General features: G+C 44.7%; 1 protein-coding gene across 3 annotated transcripts in view; it reads right to left on the reverse strand.

The window, feature by feature from the left end:
* LOC119950218 (semaphorin-4E-like) overlaps nucleotides 1-15,660 on the reverse strand; it is a 31,445-nt gene that overhangs the window by 11,915 nt on the left and 3,870 nt on the right. Inside the window, exons 3-10 of one of the 3 annotated variants that reach the window (XM_038772362.1) lie at nucleotides 15,027-15,106; nucleotides 11,635-11,694; nucleotides 9,294-9,392; nucleotides 9,005-9,104; nucleotides 7,608-7,718; nucleotides 5,914-6,065; nucleotides 4,791-4,966; nucleotides 2,892-3,048 (exon numbers count right to left, since the gene is read on the reverse strand). In XM_038772362.1, coding sequence (XP_038628290.1) covers nucleotides 2,892-3,048; nucleotides 4,791-4,966; nucleotides 5,914-6,065; nucleotides 7,608-7,718; nucleotides 9,005-9,104; nucleotides 9,294-9,392; nucleotides 11,635-11,694; nucleotides 15,027-15,106 — 935 coding nt within the window. Of the gene's footprint in view, nucleotides 1-2,891; nucleotides 3,049-4,790; nucleotides 4,967-5,913; nucleotides 6,066-7,607; nucleotides 7,719-9,004; nucleotides 9,105-9,293; nucleotides 9,393-11,634; nucleotides 11,695-15,026; nucleotides 15,173-15,660 lie in introns of all 3 variants that reach the window. The other 2 variants (XM_038772361.1, XM_038772363.1) reach the window with 2 other exon arrangements.

Consider the following 15,660-nt stretch of genomic DNA (forward strand, 5'->3'; position numbering starts at 1 on the left):
CTCTTTATACACTCATTTACTAAGTGCTGGGAAAGAATACCCAGGTGGGAATTAAACATAATTAGTGTTCAGTGTTTGTCTGCTACTGCTCCACTACGGCCCTTGCCATGATTTCTAGCAGGCAGGCCCAGCTGCTCTAATACAAGTCGTAGAATACATGAATGCTGGGCACTTCTCCTGCTGCCAAAATCTTGGAAGGAGGGTGGAGGGCTGAGATCACAAGTGCATTTTAACAGGCAGGGAGTGTCACTCTTTATTGTTGTACTGAACTTTCTCAAGTGCTTAGTACAGTGCTCTGCATACAGTAAGGACTCAATAAATATGAAGAGCACGGGCTTGGGAGTCGGAGGACATCCCACTGCCCGGATTGTCTTTGTCCAGAAATGCTCTGGGCACGTTACTCCCCTCCTCAAAAATCTCCAGTGGCTACCAATCAACCTACGCATCAGGCAAAAACTCCTTACCCTCGGCTTCAAGGCTGTCCATCACCTCGCCCCCTCCTACCTCACCTCCCTTCTCTCCTCCAGCCCAGCCCGCACCCTCCGCTCCTCTCCCACTAATCTCCTCACCGTGCCTCGTTCTCCCGTCCCACCGTCGACCCCCGGCCCACGTCATCCCCCTGGCCTGGAATGCCCTCCCTCCCAACATCCGCCAAGCTAGCTCTCTTCCTCCCTTCAAGGCCCTACTGAGAGCTCACTTCCTCCAGGAGGCCTTCCCAGACTGAGCCCCCTCCTTCCTCTCCCCCTTCTCATCCCCCCGCCTTACCTCCTTCCTCTCCCCACAGCACCTGTATATATGTATGTATGTTAGTACATATTTATTACTCTATTTTATTTGTACATATTTATTCTATTTATTTTATTTTGTTAATATATTTTGTTTTGTTCTCTGTCTCCCCCTTCTAGACTGTGAGCCCACTGTTGGGTAGGGACCGTCTCTATATGTTGCCAACTTGGACTTCCCAAGCGCTTAGTACAGTGCTCTGCACACAGTAAGCGCTCAATAAATACGATTGAATGAATGAATGAAAGGACATGGGTTCTAATCCTGGCTCCGCCACTTGTCTGCTGAGTGACCTTGGGCAAGCTGCTTAACTTCTCCATGCCTCAGTTACCTCATCTGTAAAATGGGGATTAAGACTGTGAGCCCCACGTGGGACAACCTGATTACCTTGTATCTACCCCAGTGCTTAGAACAGCACTTGGCACATAGTAAGTGCTTAATAAATACCATAATTATTATGATTGAATGATAGCATGAGTAGGCCAGGAACATTGTTATGATTATGATGATTATTATTGTTATGGTACTTGTTCGTTCATTCATTCAATCATATTTATTGAGCGCTTACTGTGTGCAGAGCACTGTACTAAGCACTTGGGAAGTACAAGTTGGCAACATATAGAGACGGTCCCTACCCAACAGCGGGCTCACAGTCTAGAAGGGGGAGACAAACAACAAAACAGAACATATTAACAAAATAAAATAAATCACATATATACATATATACAGGTGCTGTGGGGAGGGGAAGGAGGTAAGGCGTGGGGGGATTGGGAGGGGGAGAGGAAGGAGGGGACTCAGTCTGGGAAGGCCTCCTGGAGGAGGTGAGCTCTCAGTAGGGCTTTGAAGAGAGCTAGCTAGGTGGATGTGCGGAGGGAGGGCATTCCAGGCCAGGGGGAGGACGTGGGCCGGGGGTTGACGGCGGGACAGCGAGAACGAGGCACAGTGAGGAGGTTAGCGGCAGAGGAGCGGAGGGTGCGTGCTGGGCTGTAGAAAGAAAGAAGGGAGGTGAGGTAGGAGGGGGGCGAGGGGATGTTAAGCGCTTACTATGTGCCAAGGACTGTTCTAAGCACTGGGGTAGATACAAATTAATCAGGTTGGACACAGTCCCTGTCCCACATGGGGCTCACACTCTTAATCTACAGGGAAGTGAAGTGACTTGCCCAAGGTCAGACAGCTGGCAAGAGGTGGTGCCGGGATTAGAACCCAGGTCTTTCTGACTTCCAGCCCCATGCTCTATCCATTAAGCCATAATGTGCTTCCCAGAATGTGGTGGTGCCCTAGGAAAAGAGGATTTGGGGAGAGAAAAACATGGCCCTGGAACGGCTGCTTCAAAATGTCCAGGGAAACCCTTCTGAATGCTTGAGAAGCAGCGCGGCCTAGTAGGAAGAGCACGGGCTGGGAGTCAGAGGACCCGAGTCCTAATCCCGATTCATTGATGTGTGACCTTGGGCAATTCACTTCACTTTGCCTCAGCTACCTCATCTGGAAAGTGGGGATTAAAGCTTCCTCCCTCCAAACCTAGACCGTGAGGCCCATGTGGGACAGGGACTATATTCAACCTGATAAACCTGTGCCTACCCCAATGCTTAGAACAGTGCTTGATACCTAGTAAGTGCTTAACAAATATTAAAAAATGCAGAGGCTCGCAGTTCAGGCTTCCTTTGCTGTTGCTCCTGTCTGACTCTAAACTACAAACAGAACGATGATAACAACAGCATGCTAATCACTGGCAATATTACCACTTTCTGCCGTGGATTCTGATTTTCTCCCAAATCAGGCAGCGGAAGAACTAGAATTTAAATTTAGTTCACCTCACTCTCTGTCCAGGTGGCTGTAACCAGGCTGGCCATTTGGAGATTTTTTTTTTAAATGGCATTTTTTAAGAGCTTATTATCTACCAGGCATTGTACTAAGTGCTGGGATAGGTACAAGCTAATCAAGCTGGACACAGTCCATGATCCACATGGGGCTCACAGTCTTAATCCCCGTTTGCTTGCTTATGTCGCAGGGGGGTTTCACAATTGAATAGATCAGCTGCCAGCTAACCTGCTGAAGGAGTAGATTTCTCCAAGATGTTCTTTCTTTAAAGAGAATGAAACAATATTTACCGCTCCAGGACGGGGGACTGGCACCTCTTGCCTGTATCTTATCCATTTAATTTGGGAATGTGCTATGGTCACTGGCTCTTTGTACTTTCCCTTGGAGAAAACATCTTGAACTGCTTCCATGCTGAAAGCACAAATGGCAGAATTGTCCAACTTCCCCCTTGGAAAAATGCAGAAAGAGAGGAAAAAGGCAGTGAATTATTTTTGCATCCCTGCAGGAAGGAATAATAATAATTGTGGGATTTTGTTCAGCGCTTACTGGGTGCCCGAAACCCTTCTAAGCACTGGGGTAGAGGCAAAATGACTGGGCTGGACATAGTCCCTGTTCCACCCAGAGCTCACAGCTTTAATCCTATTTTAAAGGTGAGGAACCTGAGGCCCAGAGAAGTTAAGTGACTTGCCCAAGGTCACACAGCAGACAAGTGGCGGAGCCAGGATTAGAACCCAGGTCCTTCTAACTCCCAGGCCCATGCCCTATCCATTAGGCCACACTGCTTCTCTTGCTAGGTAAAGATTAAACAGATGTCTTCTGTGCCGACTGCCACTTGACCCCTTTGGCTAGGCACTCAATTTTACTCAAAACAGCCCTTTTCCTAAAAGGCGATGGCATGGAATGGTTTTGAGGCAGACTGGGATAATATCCGAAGCCTCCAGAGCTACATGCTTTTAGGAATATATAGGTCAGTTGTCTGTAAAGGATTCCCCCCTGCCCACTTTCATCACTTACTGGCTCCATCAAGGAGATTAAGGGAATCACAGCCCCTCAGCTGGGCCTCGGCTGATCCAGCAGCCCTTGGGAGTCCTGTTCTTTTCCAAAATGCTCCGGGGCAGGGAAGTGAGTTGGATGGATGTGACTTGGGGGGTGGGGGGGGAAGCAGCACTTTTCCCCTTTCACTAGGGAACCGTTTCTTTTTCCCTGGGGCGGGGGGCACTTTTTCCTGAAGTGGTAGAAAATGAAGTAGTTGGGGACTTGTTCTCGAGATTGGCTGCGATCTCCATTGAAATCAAGCTGGTTGTCATTTCTCCATCTACTGATTGAAGAACAAATACTCTCAAGAGCCCAAACTGGGAGAAAGAAGTAGAAAAAAAAAGCCTCTGCTCCCTCTAGGGAAGCAAAATGGGACCAGAGAATTGTTCTGAACCACAGAGCCCACCCCCTTCTCTACACTGTAAGCTCACTGTGGGCAGGGAATGTGTCTGTTTATTGTTATATTGTTCTCTCCCAAGCATTTAGTATAGTGCTCTGCACCCAATAAGTGCTCAATAAGTACAATTGAATTCTGCAATACTTGGCCTCCCAAATGGATATGGAGCCAGATGCTGCCCGGTAACCTTACAGAAGGTGGTCTGTATCCAGAGACCAAGGAGCACTTCCGATGCTGGCGGGCCTGGTTGGTAAAACTCATGGAGTCAATCTCCCTCAAATGAACAGAAATGGGATATTTCAGTTCTACCCTCCTATGGCTCAAAACATTTGGAGGCGTTAGGAACGCTCCTTTTACGGGAAAAGATCAGCTCTTCTCCAAGTATGCAAGCCTTTATCATGAGTTGAGGTATTCAAATCATTCCCACTTGGAATGATTTCTGCCCCGAAAATTCAGACAGGATTTTGGGTCACTGGCTAAGGTTTACGGCAACTGAACAAGAAAGCGATTTACAAGGAAATCAGATTACTCATTCCAGAGCTCATTTAGGAATGGTAGAAGGCAACCAGTTTATGGCAATACCAGTTTCCCTGAGACAGTGGATGACGGTTAAATTTTTGTTTCGATGCTAATACATCTGTCAAAGAACACTGCCCTCGAGTTTGATTTATACAAATCCGCAAAAGGCAATTAACCTCATAAGCAAGGGACCCAGTTTCCACTTTTCAATAGCAACTGACCATGTTTGATGTCTTACCATTGCTGTACAAATATTCCATAAAAAATTGTTTCTTTCCAGTCTGCTGTTTTAAGTAAAAAGACATCCTGAACAATATTAAACTGGAAATTTGACTCTGGAGCCGAACAGATAAGGGTGGCTTTTAAAAATGATGTCCATTTATTTTGCAATAGATGTCTCCCACCGAGGTCATTCTACAGAAAGAACAAAGATGCTAGTCTTCCATATGATTATTCCTGAAAAACCTCAAAAGCTTACAAAATAAGGTTTTATAAACATAGGCATAAAAACTGGATGGAATCATCCTCTTCTGTTAAAATAAAGGCAGTGCAATGTACTTGAAGCTACATTTTTGTTGGCCAATCGGCAGTGGTGTTTATTGAGTGCTTACTACGTGAAGGATGCTATGTGGAGGACGCTATGTGGAGAAGCAGAGTGGCCTAGTGGAAAGAGCACGGGCCTGGGGGATCTGGGTTCTAATCCCGGCTCCGCCACCTGTCTGCTGTATGACTTTGGGCACGCCATTTCACTTCTCTGTGCCTCGGTTACCTCACCCGTAAAACGGAGATTATGACTGTGAGCCCCAAGTGGTACAAGGCCCTACCCCAGTGCTTAGTACAGTGCCAGGCACAGAGTAAGCGCTTAACAAATACCATTCAAAAAGAACAAAACAAAACAAAAAAAAAACCCACTATCAGATGGTGCAGGGATTTACAAAGGTACAAAGAGGAAAGCAGGACAAACATGCATATGGATTAGAAATATGCCACTTGCTTACTAAGCAAGTCACAAAACGTCAGTGTCTGTTCCCCCATCTGTAAAATGGGGGATTCAATACCTGCTCTCCCTCCCTCTTAGACCGCGAACCCCATGCGGGACGGGGACTGTGTCTGATCTTACTGAATTCTACCTCAGCACGGAACATAGTGCTTGTTGCACTGTAAGAGTTTATCACATACCACAGCTCTTATTATTAAGTAGACAAATCACAGATGGCAAAGGCAGAGAACATAAAATGCCCACATATAATTTACGGAGGCGTAGATAAGTATTGAGTGAGCTACATAAGTGGCCACTCTACTATAAAGCTTCCTCTCGGCTTTAACCTAAAAAAAGAAATGACTTTGTCTCGCATACTAACCTTGCAAACACGAGCGATTCTTGACACTAGAAGTTTATCGTAGAATTCAAATTCAACAGCCGTTTCGGAGAAGAATACATAAATTTTATCATCATCTCCGCTAGGGTTATCTTTGCTTTCTTGCACAACATCCATGTGGACAAAGCTGGGTTCTGGAATATAGAATTCACTCCTGAATATTGCAGAAGTTTTATGTGCAGTAAGAAACCAAAGTCAACAAAGTGCAGTGTGGCCTAGTGGGAAGAACGCAGACCCGGGAGTCGGAGGACCTAGGTTTTAATCCCAGCTCTGCCAATTGCTTGCAGAGTGACCTTGGACAAGTCACTTAACTTCTCTGCACCTCAGTTTCCTTGGCTATAAAAGGGCGATTCAATACCTGTTCTCCCTCCTACTTCAGACTGTGAGCCCCACGTGGGAAAGGGACTGTGTCCGACCTAATTGACTTATACCTACCCCAGTGCTTAGAACAGTGTTTGACACATAGTATGCCCTTAACAAGTACCATAAAAAAACAAAATGACTTTACCCTAATTCACCTGAAAGCAGCATGTTTTAAAACAGCAGATGGGAGAGTCTTAAATTCACGGGTCACATTTCTTGTAAAACAATCAACGGTATTAATTGAGTGCTTACTGAGTACATTTAGTACTGAGTATACTGAGTGTACAAACATGCATATAGATTAGAAATATGCCACTTGCTTACTAAGCAAGTCACAAAACGTTGTACACTTGGGAGAGTACAACAGAGTTGGTAGACACATTCCCTATCCACAATGAGCTTACAGTTTTATACAGACAGAATGCAAAATCACTGCTTCACAGTAGCTCTCTGGCACCTTTCCTTTTCTAACAGAGTTGAGCTGAGCTTTATCAAAGTAATTTATAGCCTAGATTAAATTGCATTTTTAAAAATGGTATTTGTTAAGCATTTACTATGCGCCAAGCACTGCACTAGGCATTGAGTTAGATGCAAGATAATCAGGTTACAGTCCCTATCCCACATGGAGCTCAGTCTTTCGTTTTACAGATATAAGGTAACTGAAGCACAGGAAAGTGAAGTGACTTGCCCAAGGTCACACAGCAGACAAGTAGTGGAGCTGGGATTAGAACCCAGGTCTTTTGACCCCCACCCTCCCAGGCTTGTGTTTTTTCCACTAGGCCACACTGTATTTTCTGGATACAAGTTGTTACCACAAATGCTGACTACCTTCTTCACTCAGATTTTTTTCCTCTTGAATGGGGCTTATCAATCAATCAATCGTATTTATTGAGCACTTACTGTGTGCAGAGCACTGTACTAAGCGCTTGGGAAGTACAAGTCGGCAACACATAGAGACAGTCCCTACCCAACAGCGGGCTCACAGTCTAGAAGACTTATTACACATACATTAGACAGCAACTGTAGAGGAAAAAAACCCTTTCAAACTCTATTTGTATACAGGATTAGAGAAGGAAAAGCCTCTTTTAGAACACAAAATGACCCTGAACAGGTAAAAAGAAAACCCCACATTTTGAAGATGAGATAAATGTCTTCACCCATGTATTCTAAATTAGATCCCAGGATAATGATTAAACAAGTTCAACTTTAACTTTAAAACAAGGAAATGTTTGACAGATTGGAATCTTTTCTAATTATGCTTTCCTGAAACGTAAGCTATCCAAAGACTAAGTACAACTCATAGTGCCTTTTACCATTAAGCCAACTTGCTTTGAACTCTGTCTTTAAGTGATTTTTCAATCCCCGAAATATAACAGGTTCAGTGCCCAAAAAGTTGCTGTAGGTTGCAGAGAAGAGCGCGCCATCTGGAACAATGGAAAAGAAACACGGGTACAGAAAATACATATTAAAACCAATGAGACCAAAAGCTTGCAACAGAAAAGACACACAATAGTCCAGATTTGAAAACATTTCAGTACTTTCTCTGGGCCCTTGACTCAAATATACAGCATTTCTATTCCGTCTCCCTCTCAGCTCAATCTTTACCATAAATATATACAATTTAAAACTCTCTTAAGGCTTCAAAGGTTGATGCATACAAAAAAAGCTTTGGATTATTATATTTAGATTTCCTAGTTACCAATATGATCTCTAGGCATAACTGGGAGAAAAACAAAAACACCCAAAAGTTTCTTATGATCTGCCTAGGGGAGAAATGTCCCAAGAGGAAATGCATACACTCTAGACTGTAAGCTCGTTGTGGGCAGGGAATGTGTATGTTATATTGTACTCTCCCAAGCACTTAGTATTCATTCAATCGTATTTACTGAGCGCTTACTGTGTGTAGAGCACTGTACCAAGCGCTTGGAAAGCACAATTCAGAAATGAAGAGGGACAATCCCTGCCCACAACGGGCTACTGCTCTGCACACTGTAAGCGCTCAAATACAACTGACTGATTGATTTAATGAGTCCTAACTGTTCTATTTAATGAAGCTGACAATTTCAATTATGTATCAATCCTTTTCAGGCTGCTACTCATCATCATCATCATCATCAATCGTATTTATTGAGCGCTTACTGTGTGCAGAGCACTGTACTAAGCGCTTGGGAAGTACAAGTTGGCAACATATACAGTCCCTACCCAACAGTGGGCTCACAGTCTAAAAGGGGGAGACAGAGAACAAAACCAAACATACTAACAAAATAAATAGAATAGATATGTACAAGTAAAATAAATAGAGTAACAAATATGTACAAACATATATACATATATACAGGGATATATATATATATATATATATATATATATATATATATATATATATATATATCCACTAGTTTTCAGTCATTCTGGTGAAAAGGCTTCATGGGGGAAACAAGCTTAAAGCTAAAGGTTTTGTATTATCTGAGGGATTTCAATTCTCCACGCTATCCTGGTCCCCATTACAGTTTGTCTGAACCACACTAAAAGCTTTCTGTGCAGGCAGAAATAGGGATTGATTGATGATTTGCCTTCTCATTCAACACTTAAAAGAAGAAATTGTGTTGGCCACTAATTAATTATCCAATCTAATTACAATATTGAGTAGTTGTGATCAAATGAAAACAGAGTATTTAAAGTTCCATGAATCAGAAAGAATGAAACATACCAACTAGGACAGAACTGTACTTCAGGGTTAGGCCAAATGGACAATTCCCTCTGCTCTCCTCAGCTTTCCCCTTTAGAAACATCTTTGTTTTGTTGAGAATCTGCATTGAACATTGGAAAATTACAGTGGACCTATGATCATTTTATAACACCATTCACCTAATAATCAACTGTCCTTAAAGAAATGTGCCATACTTCTTTGTGATTGGTACAAAACGACTTGTTGCATTGGCACTACTGAAAACTAGGTCAAGCAGTCAATGACATACTCAGTATATTAAAATGCTTACCATGAAATCACAAGTGGGATGAAATGCATTTGATCCACAAACATACAAGGTAGTGTCAGTAATTTTGTGGAGGAGGAGGATGTAATTTTGACATTCAACCTGAAACAGAGGGAGAAGAAAAACAATCAGATCCCATCTAGATTTTTTTTTTAATGGTATTTGTTAAGCACTTACTATGTGCCAGGGACTGTACTAAACTCTGAGGTAGATACAAACTAATTAGGGTTGGACATAGTCCATATCCCACATGGGGCTCACAGTCTTAATCCCCAATTTTACAGATGAGGTATCTGAGGTCCAGAAGTTAAGTAACTTCATTCATTCATTCATTCAATCGTATTTATTGAGCACTTACTGTGTGCAGATCACTGTACTAAGCGCTTGGGAAGTACAAGTTGGCAACATACAGAGATGGTCCCTAACCAACAGTGGGCTCACAGTCTAGAAGGGGGAGACAGAGAACCAAACAAAACATATTAACAAAATAAAATAAATAGAATATGTACAAATAGAGTAATAAATATGTACAAACATATATACATATATACAGGTGCTGTGGGGAGGGGAAGGAGGTAAGGCAGGGGGGATGGGGAGGGGGAGGAGGGGGAGAGGAAGGAGGGGGCTCAGTCTGGGAAGGCCTCCTGGAGGAGGTGAGCTCTCAGTAGGGCCTTGAAGGGAGGAAGAGAACTAGCTTGGCGGATGTGCGGAGGGAGGGCATTCCAGGCCAGGGGGATGATGTGGGCCGGGGGTCGATGGCGGGACAGGCAAGAACGAGGCACGGTGAGGAGATTAGCGGCAGAGGAGTGGAGGGTGTGGGCTGGGCTGTAGAAGGAGAGAAGGGAGGTGAGGTAGGAGGGGGCGAGGTGATGGACAGCCTTGAAGCCGAGGGTGAGGAGTTTTTGCCTGATGCATAGGTTGACTGGTAGCCACTGGAGATTTTTGAGGAGGGGAGTAACATGCCCAGGGCATTTCTGGACAAAGAGAATCCGGGCAGCGGCGTGAAGTATGGATAGAAGTGGTGAGAGAAAAAAGGATGGGAGATCGGAGAGGAGGCTGATAACAGTAGTCCAGACGGGATAGGATGAGAACTTGAACGAGCAGGGTATCGGTTTGGATGGAGAGGAAAGGGCGGATCTTGGCAATGTTGCGGGGGTGAGACCGGCAGGTTTTGGTGACGGCTTGGATGTGAGGGGTGACCGAGAGAGCAGAGTCGAGGATGACACCAAGGTTGCGGGCTTGTGAGACGGGAAGGATGGTAGTGCCGTCAAGTGATGGGAAAGTCAGGGAGAGGGCAGGGTTTGGGAGGGAAGACAAGGAGTTCAGTCTTGGACATATTGAGTTTTAGGTGGCGGGCAGACATCCAGATGGAGATGTCCTGAAGGCAGGAGGAGATGCGAGCCTGGAGGGAGGGAGAGAGAGCAGGGGCAGAGATGTAGATTTGGGTGTCATCAGCGTAGAGATGATAGTTGAAGCCGTGGGAGCGAATGAGGTCACCAAGGGAGTGAGTGTAGATCGAGAACAGAAGGGGACCAAGAACTGAACCTTGAGGAACCCCTACAGTAAGGGGATGGGAGGGGGAGGAGGAGCCTGCAAAAGAGACTGAGAATGAATGGCTGGGGAGATAAGAGGAGAACCAGGAGAGGACGGAGTCTGTGAAGCCAAGGTTGGATAGCACGTTGAGGAGAAGTGGCTGGTCCAGTGTCAAAGGCAGCTGAGAGGTCGAGGAGGATTAGGATAGAGTATGAGCTGTTGGATTTGGCAAGCAGGAGGTCACTGGTGACCTTTGAGAGGGCAGTTTCTGTGGAATGTAGGGGACAGAAGCCAGACTGCAGGGGGTCGAGGAGAAAGTTGGCATTGAGGAATTCGAGGCAGTATGTGTAGATGACTCGTTCAAGAAGTTTGGAAAGGAATGGTAGGAGGGAGATGGGGCGATAACTAGAAAGTGAGGTGGGGTCAAGAGAGGGTTTTTTTAGGATGGGAGAGACATGGGCATGTCTTGCCCAACTTGCCCAAGGTCACACAGCAGACGTGGTGGATCCGGGATTAGAACCCAGGTCCTTCTGACTCCTAGGCCCGTGCTCTATCCACTAAGCGTTCATGACAGGTTTTTTGACATGATGATATTTAATGGTGACAACTCTTCATCAATTCACAAAGAGCACTGGGTGTTAGAATTATACTACCATAAATTTACAGGATAATCGATGTGAAAGACAAGGATTTAGAACCAGTGGCAAGGCATTTGCTTTTAATAGGAAAAAACAAATGAACTGGGCTCTAAATGGCAATAATTTCATGGTTATGAAATTAGTGATGAGGATAAATTTCAACTTTTACCTACTTTGTTTTTTCCTTTATGAACACATGCCTGTTGTGCCTCTTCAGAAGTACGCCAAAACACCTGGAATCCAAATAAGCAAATGCATCATCTTTTTAGGCCTACAACTCTAAATGCAAACTAAAAAACTAGATCATTCATACTTCCGTTCTATTTTTAATAACGCTCTTTGAACACCTATAAGGTATAAAGGATTTCAGAAGTCCAATTTAGTACCTTGCTTTGCACTCAGTAGATACTTAATAAATGCTAATTGGTGCCACTATTCATGAAGGACTGTGATTTTGCTGAACAAAAAGGCATCAGGTGAAAAGAACATGAAATGTGAAAATTGTGGAAATGTCCTTGTGCTCATCATTCAACTCTTTATGTAGTTCAATGGAAACCCCTCAACTTAGTTCTGTCAATTGCCCTTGGAGCTCAATTTTACTTTTAGATTCAAATTTCTCTCTAGTCAACATAAACATGCTCTTTCATTTTATTGTCATTAACAGCTGTATTTAACTCGAAGTCCTGAAAGACTGGAGAGAAGGCTATTCATGCTAGGAAAGTTAGAGTTTGCGGGTGGGAGGGAAGGGATTTTCTTTTTTCTTCACGATGATATTTTGTTGTTCACTTGTGTATGACAGAAAAAAAGCTTTTAAAATTGTACTTTCAAAAACAACAAAAATAATGTCCTTGAATTGTGCATTTTGGAGGAGGGATGCCTCAATTAGCAATCTAATAATAGTAATTATGGTATTTGTTAAGTGCTTACTGTATGCCAGGCACTGTACTAAACGCTGGGGTGGATACATGTCAATAGGGAGGGACACAATCCCTGTCCCATGTGGGGCTCACAGTCTCAATCCCCATTTTACAGATGAGGTAACCGAGGCACAGAGAGGTGAAGTGACTTGCCCAAGGGCACACAGCAGACAGGTGGCCGTGCTGCTTCTCAACAGTTTGAGCTGTTAAGTGCAGGGTCTAAAAGGAGGGTGGTACAGAGAGGGGGAACCGGGGTGGGGGGGAGAGAAGGGAGAGAGAGGAGGGGGCAGCAACACATCACCGTCCTCCGCTGCCCAGGTAAAGTGGCCCCAGTAAAATGGTCCAGTTCAGCCAGACCACTGATAGCAATGCTGCCAATCAGGCAAACTAGCCAAAACCCCAGCTAAAATGGCCCATCCTGGGCTGGGCCGCTGCTGCCGCCGATCGAAAGGAACCAGGGCAGGCCAGATAATAATAATAATAATATTTGTTAAGCGCTTACTATGTGCCAAGCACTGTCCTAAGCACTGGGGTAGATACAAGGTAATCAGGTTGTTCCATTTAGGGCTCACAGTCTTAATCCCCACTTTACAGATGAGGTAACTGAGGCCCAGAGAAGTTAAAGTGACTTGCCCAAAGTCACACATCTGATAAGTGGCGGAGCCGGGATTAGAACCCACGACCAGTTCAGACTTCCTGACCAGTTCAGTTGGGGCTGCTATGGCCATTCAGGTCCAAGTACTGGCAGCCCTGGCGACTGCTTCAGCTAAACTGGCCCAGTCTGTAGTCTTCATTGCTTATCAGGGCGATCCACTCGCTGTGTCCCACTCTCATCTCTCCCACCACCAACCTCTTGCTCATGCCCTCCTCCTCCTCCCTTGCTGGAACTCTTTCCCACTTCATATTCAACAAACTCCAGCTCTCCCCATCTCCAAAGCCCTTCTAAGAAAACTTCACCTCCTCCAGGAGGCCTCCCCTGATGGATTTCTAATCTCATTCATTCATTCATTCGCATTTACTGAGCGCTTACTGTGTGCAGAGCACTGTACTAAGCACTTGGAAAGTACAATTCAGCAACAGATAGAGACAATCCCTACCCAACAATGGGCTCACAGTCTAGAAGGGGGGAGACAGACAACAAAACAAGTAGACAGGCATCAATAGAATTATAGATATCATTAATAAAATAGAATAATAAATTATATTATTTATTAGAGGGGGGTAGAGCAGAGGGAGGGAGTAGGGGTGATGGGGAGGGAAGAGGAAGCGGAGGAAAAGGGGGGATCAGTCTGGGAAGGCCTCCTGGAGGAGGTGAGCTTTCAGTAGGGCTTTGAAGGGGGGAAGTGAGCTAGTTTGGCAGATGTGAGGAGGGAGGACATTCCAGGCCAGAGGTAGGACGTGGGCCGGGGGTCGACGGCGGGACAGGCGAGAATGAGGCCCAGTGAGGAGGTTAGCGGCAGAGAAGAGGGTGCAGGCTGGGCTGTAGAAGGAGAGAAGGGAGGTGATGTAGGAGGGGGCAAGGTGGTGGAGAGCTTTGAAGCCAACAGTGAGGAGTTTTTGCTTCATATGAAAGTTGATAGGCAACCACTGGAGATTTTTGAGGAGGGGGGGCGACATGCCCAGAGCGTTCTAATCTCCCCACTTTATATCATCCCAACTGCCACCTAAGCCCATAACCTACATACCCTATTAAGCACCAACTCATGCATATTGTTCCCTTTTCCTCCTTCTTCCTGTCCAGTTTGAGTGTCTCTCTCCCGCTAAATTCTAAACTCCTTGGAGGCAGGGATCATGTCTAGCCCTACTGTACTTTCCCAGTAGGCGGTCAAATAAACTCTACTGACTGGACCAGTCATGGGAGTTGCAGGCAGGGATGGAAGTGTCCCTCTGGGCCCACTATAAACTCCCATGGCTAGCCCCAGAGGACGGCTCTGTTCAGCCACGGCAACAATGGCTGCTGCTGCTGCCAAAAAGGACAAGAAGGCTGTACGGTCACCTGCTGCTCTTGGTGCCACCGCTATCGCTGCCCGCGGCTGTAGGGTCCTTTTCCGCCGTCCTGGCGAAAATCGGTACCCCAATAGGGATTCTCCCCCTTTTAGACTCTCCCCCTTTTAGACTGTGAGCCCACTGTTGGGTAGGGACCGTCTCTATATGTTGCCAATTTGTACTTCCCAAGCACTTAGTACAGTGCTCTGCACATAGTAAGCGCTCAATACGATTGATGATGATGATGATGATTGCCCTAGGCTTTTTGGGTAGTGAGACAGAACTTCAAGAATCATGACTGTCCAGTCTATCGGGGTTTCATTACGCAACTGTCTTAGATTTGGATAATTTTGTTAATTGGCTTTTAAATCCTAAGGGGACCTAGGATGTAAATTGATATTCCCTGGAGAGTTCACAAACGTCAAGCAGTTTGTTTTTCTAAGATGCAAAAGACCCGGATTTCCACCAGGGCAATTTAAAGCTTCTGAAGACGTTTCACAGCAGCAGCCCCCAAATACCAGCTTTTGGGGAGCTGCTTCGGCATTTATCACTATCAAAGCATTGAAAGACAATGCTTTGGTAATATGCATATGAGCAGTTTCAGGCAGATGAAGAGATTCCAACAAGGCATTTTTCAAAAGAGTAAGATTGTCACAACTTACATGGGCTATTTCTTGGGTGATGTCATTCATGTCAACGGCAAAGACAGCTTCCTTGGCCCCGATAAATAAGATCTCAATTTCTTCATCCATCAGCAGTGTTGAAAAATTGGAAAATCTCATTTTCACAAATGCTTTTATGCTATCATCTAAAACAATTAAAGTTCAAAGGCCATTTTCTTTTAGAAATAAACTGGTATGATCAAAATTTTAAAGAAGAATGGGTAAAACTTTTTTAAAATAATTGCCCACTCCAATCACCATTTATTATTGAAGACATAAATGACCTCGACTGCTGTCAGTGACCTTTTCTAGAGAGAGCAATAGAAAATGACTAATCGTACCAAGAGTTACAGCTTTTAAATAAATATTTCCCAACCGCACAAAAATTAAAAAAATAAAGAACAACTCAAACTCTGCTTTCTCCCTATTAACGTTTTGGAAGGGTACAAGATTTAGCCTTTTTCATCCAAAGATTCTGAACCCAAAACCCTCTGAGTTATTAGTACTTTTGACAACTGCCACCGAAGTTTCATTCGAAACCTTTTCATTATGTGCCTCTTCCTGTTTTCAACTTTGAAATTCAGTTCCCGCATTCTTAATCTGCCAGTTCCCCTTGTTGCTGAAGTTCACTGCA

The sequence above is a fragment of the Tachyglossus aculeatus genome, chromosome X1, assembly GCF_015852505.1.
Source record: "Tachyglossus aculeatus isolate mTacAcu1 chromosome X1, mTacAcu1.pri, whole genome shotgun sequence".
In the NCBI taxonomy this organism is placed as follows: Eukaryota; Metazoa; Chordata; class Mammalia; order Monotremata; family Tachyglossidae; genus Tachyglossus; species Tachyglossus aculeatus.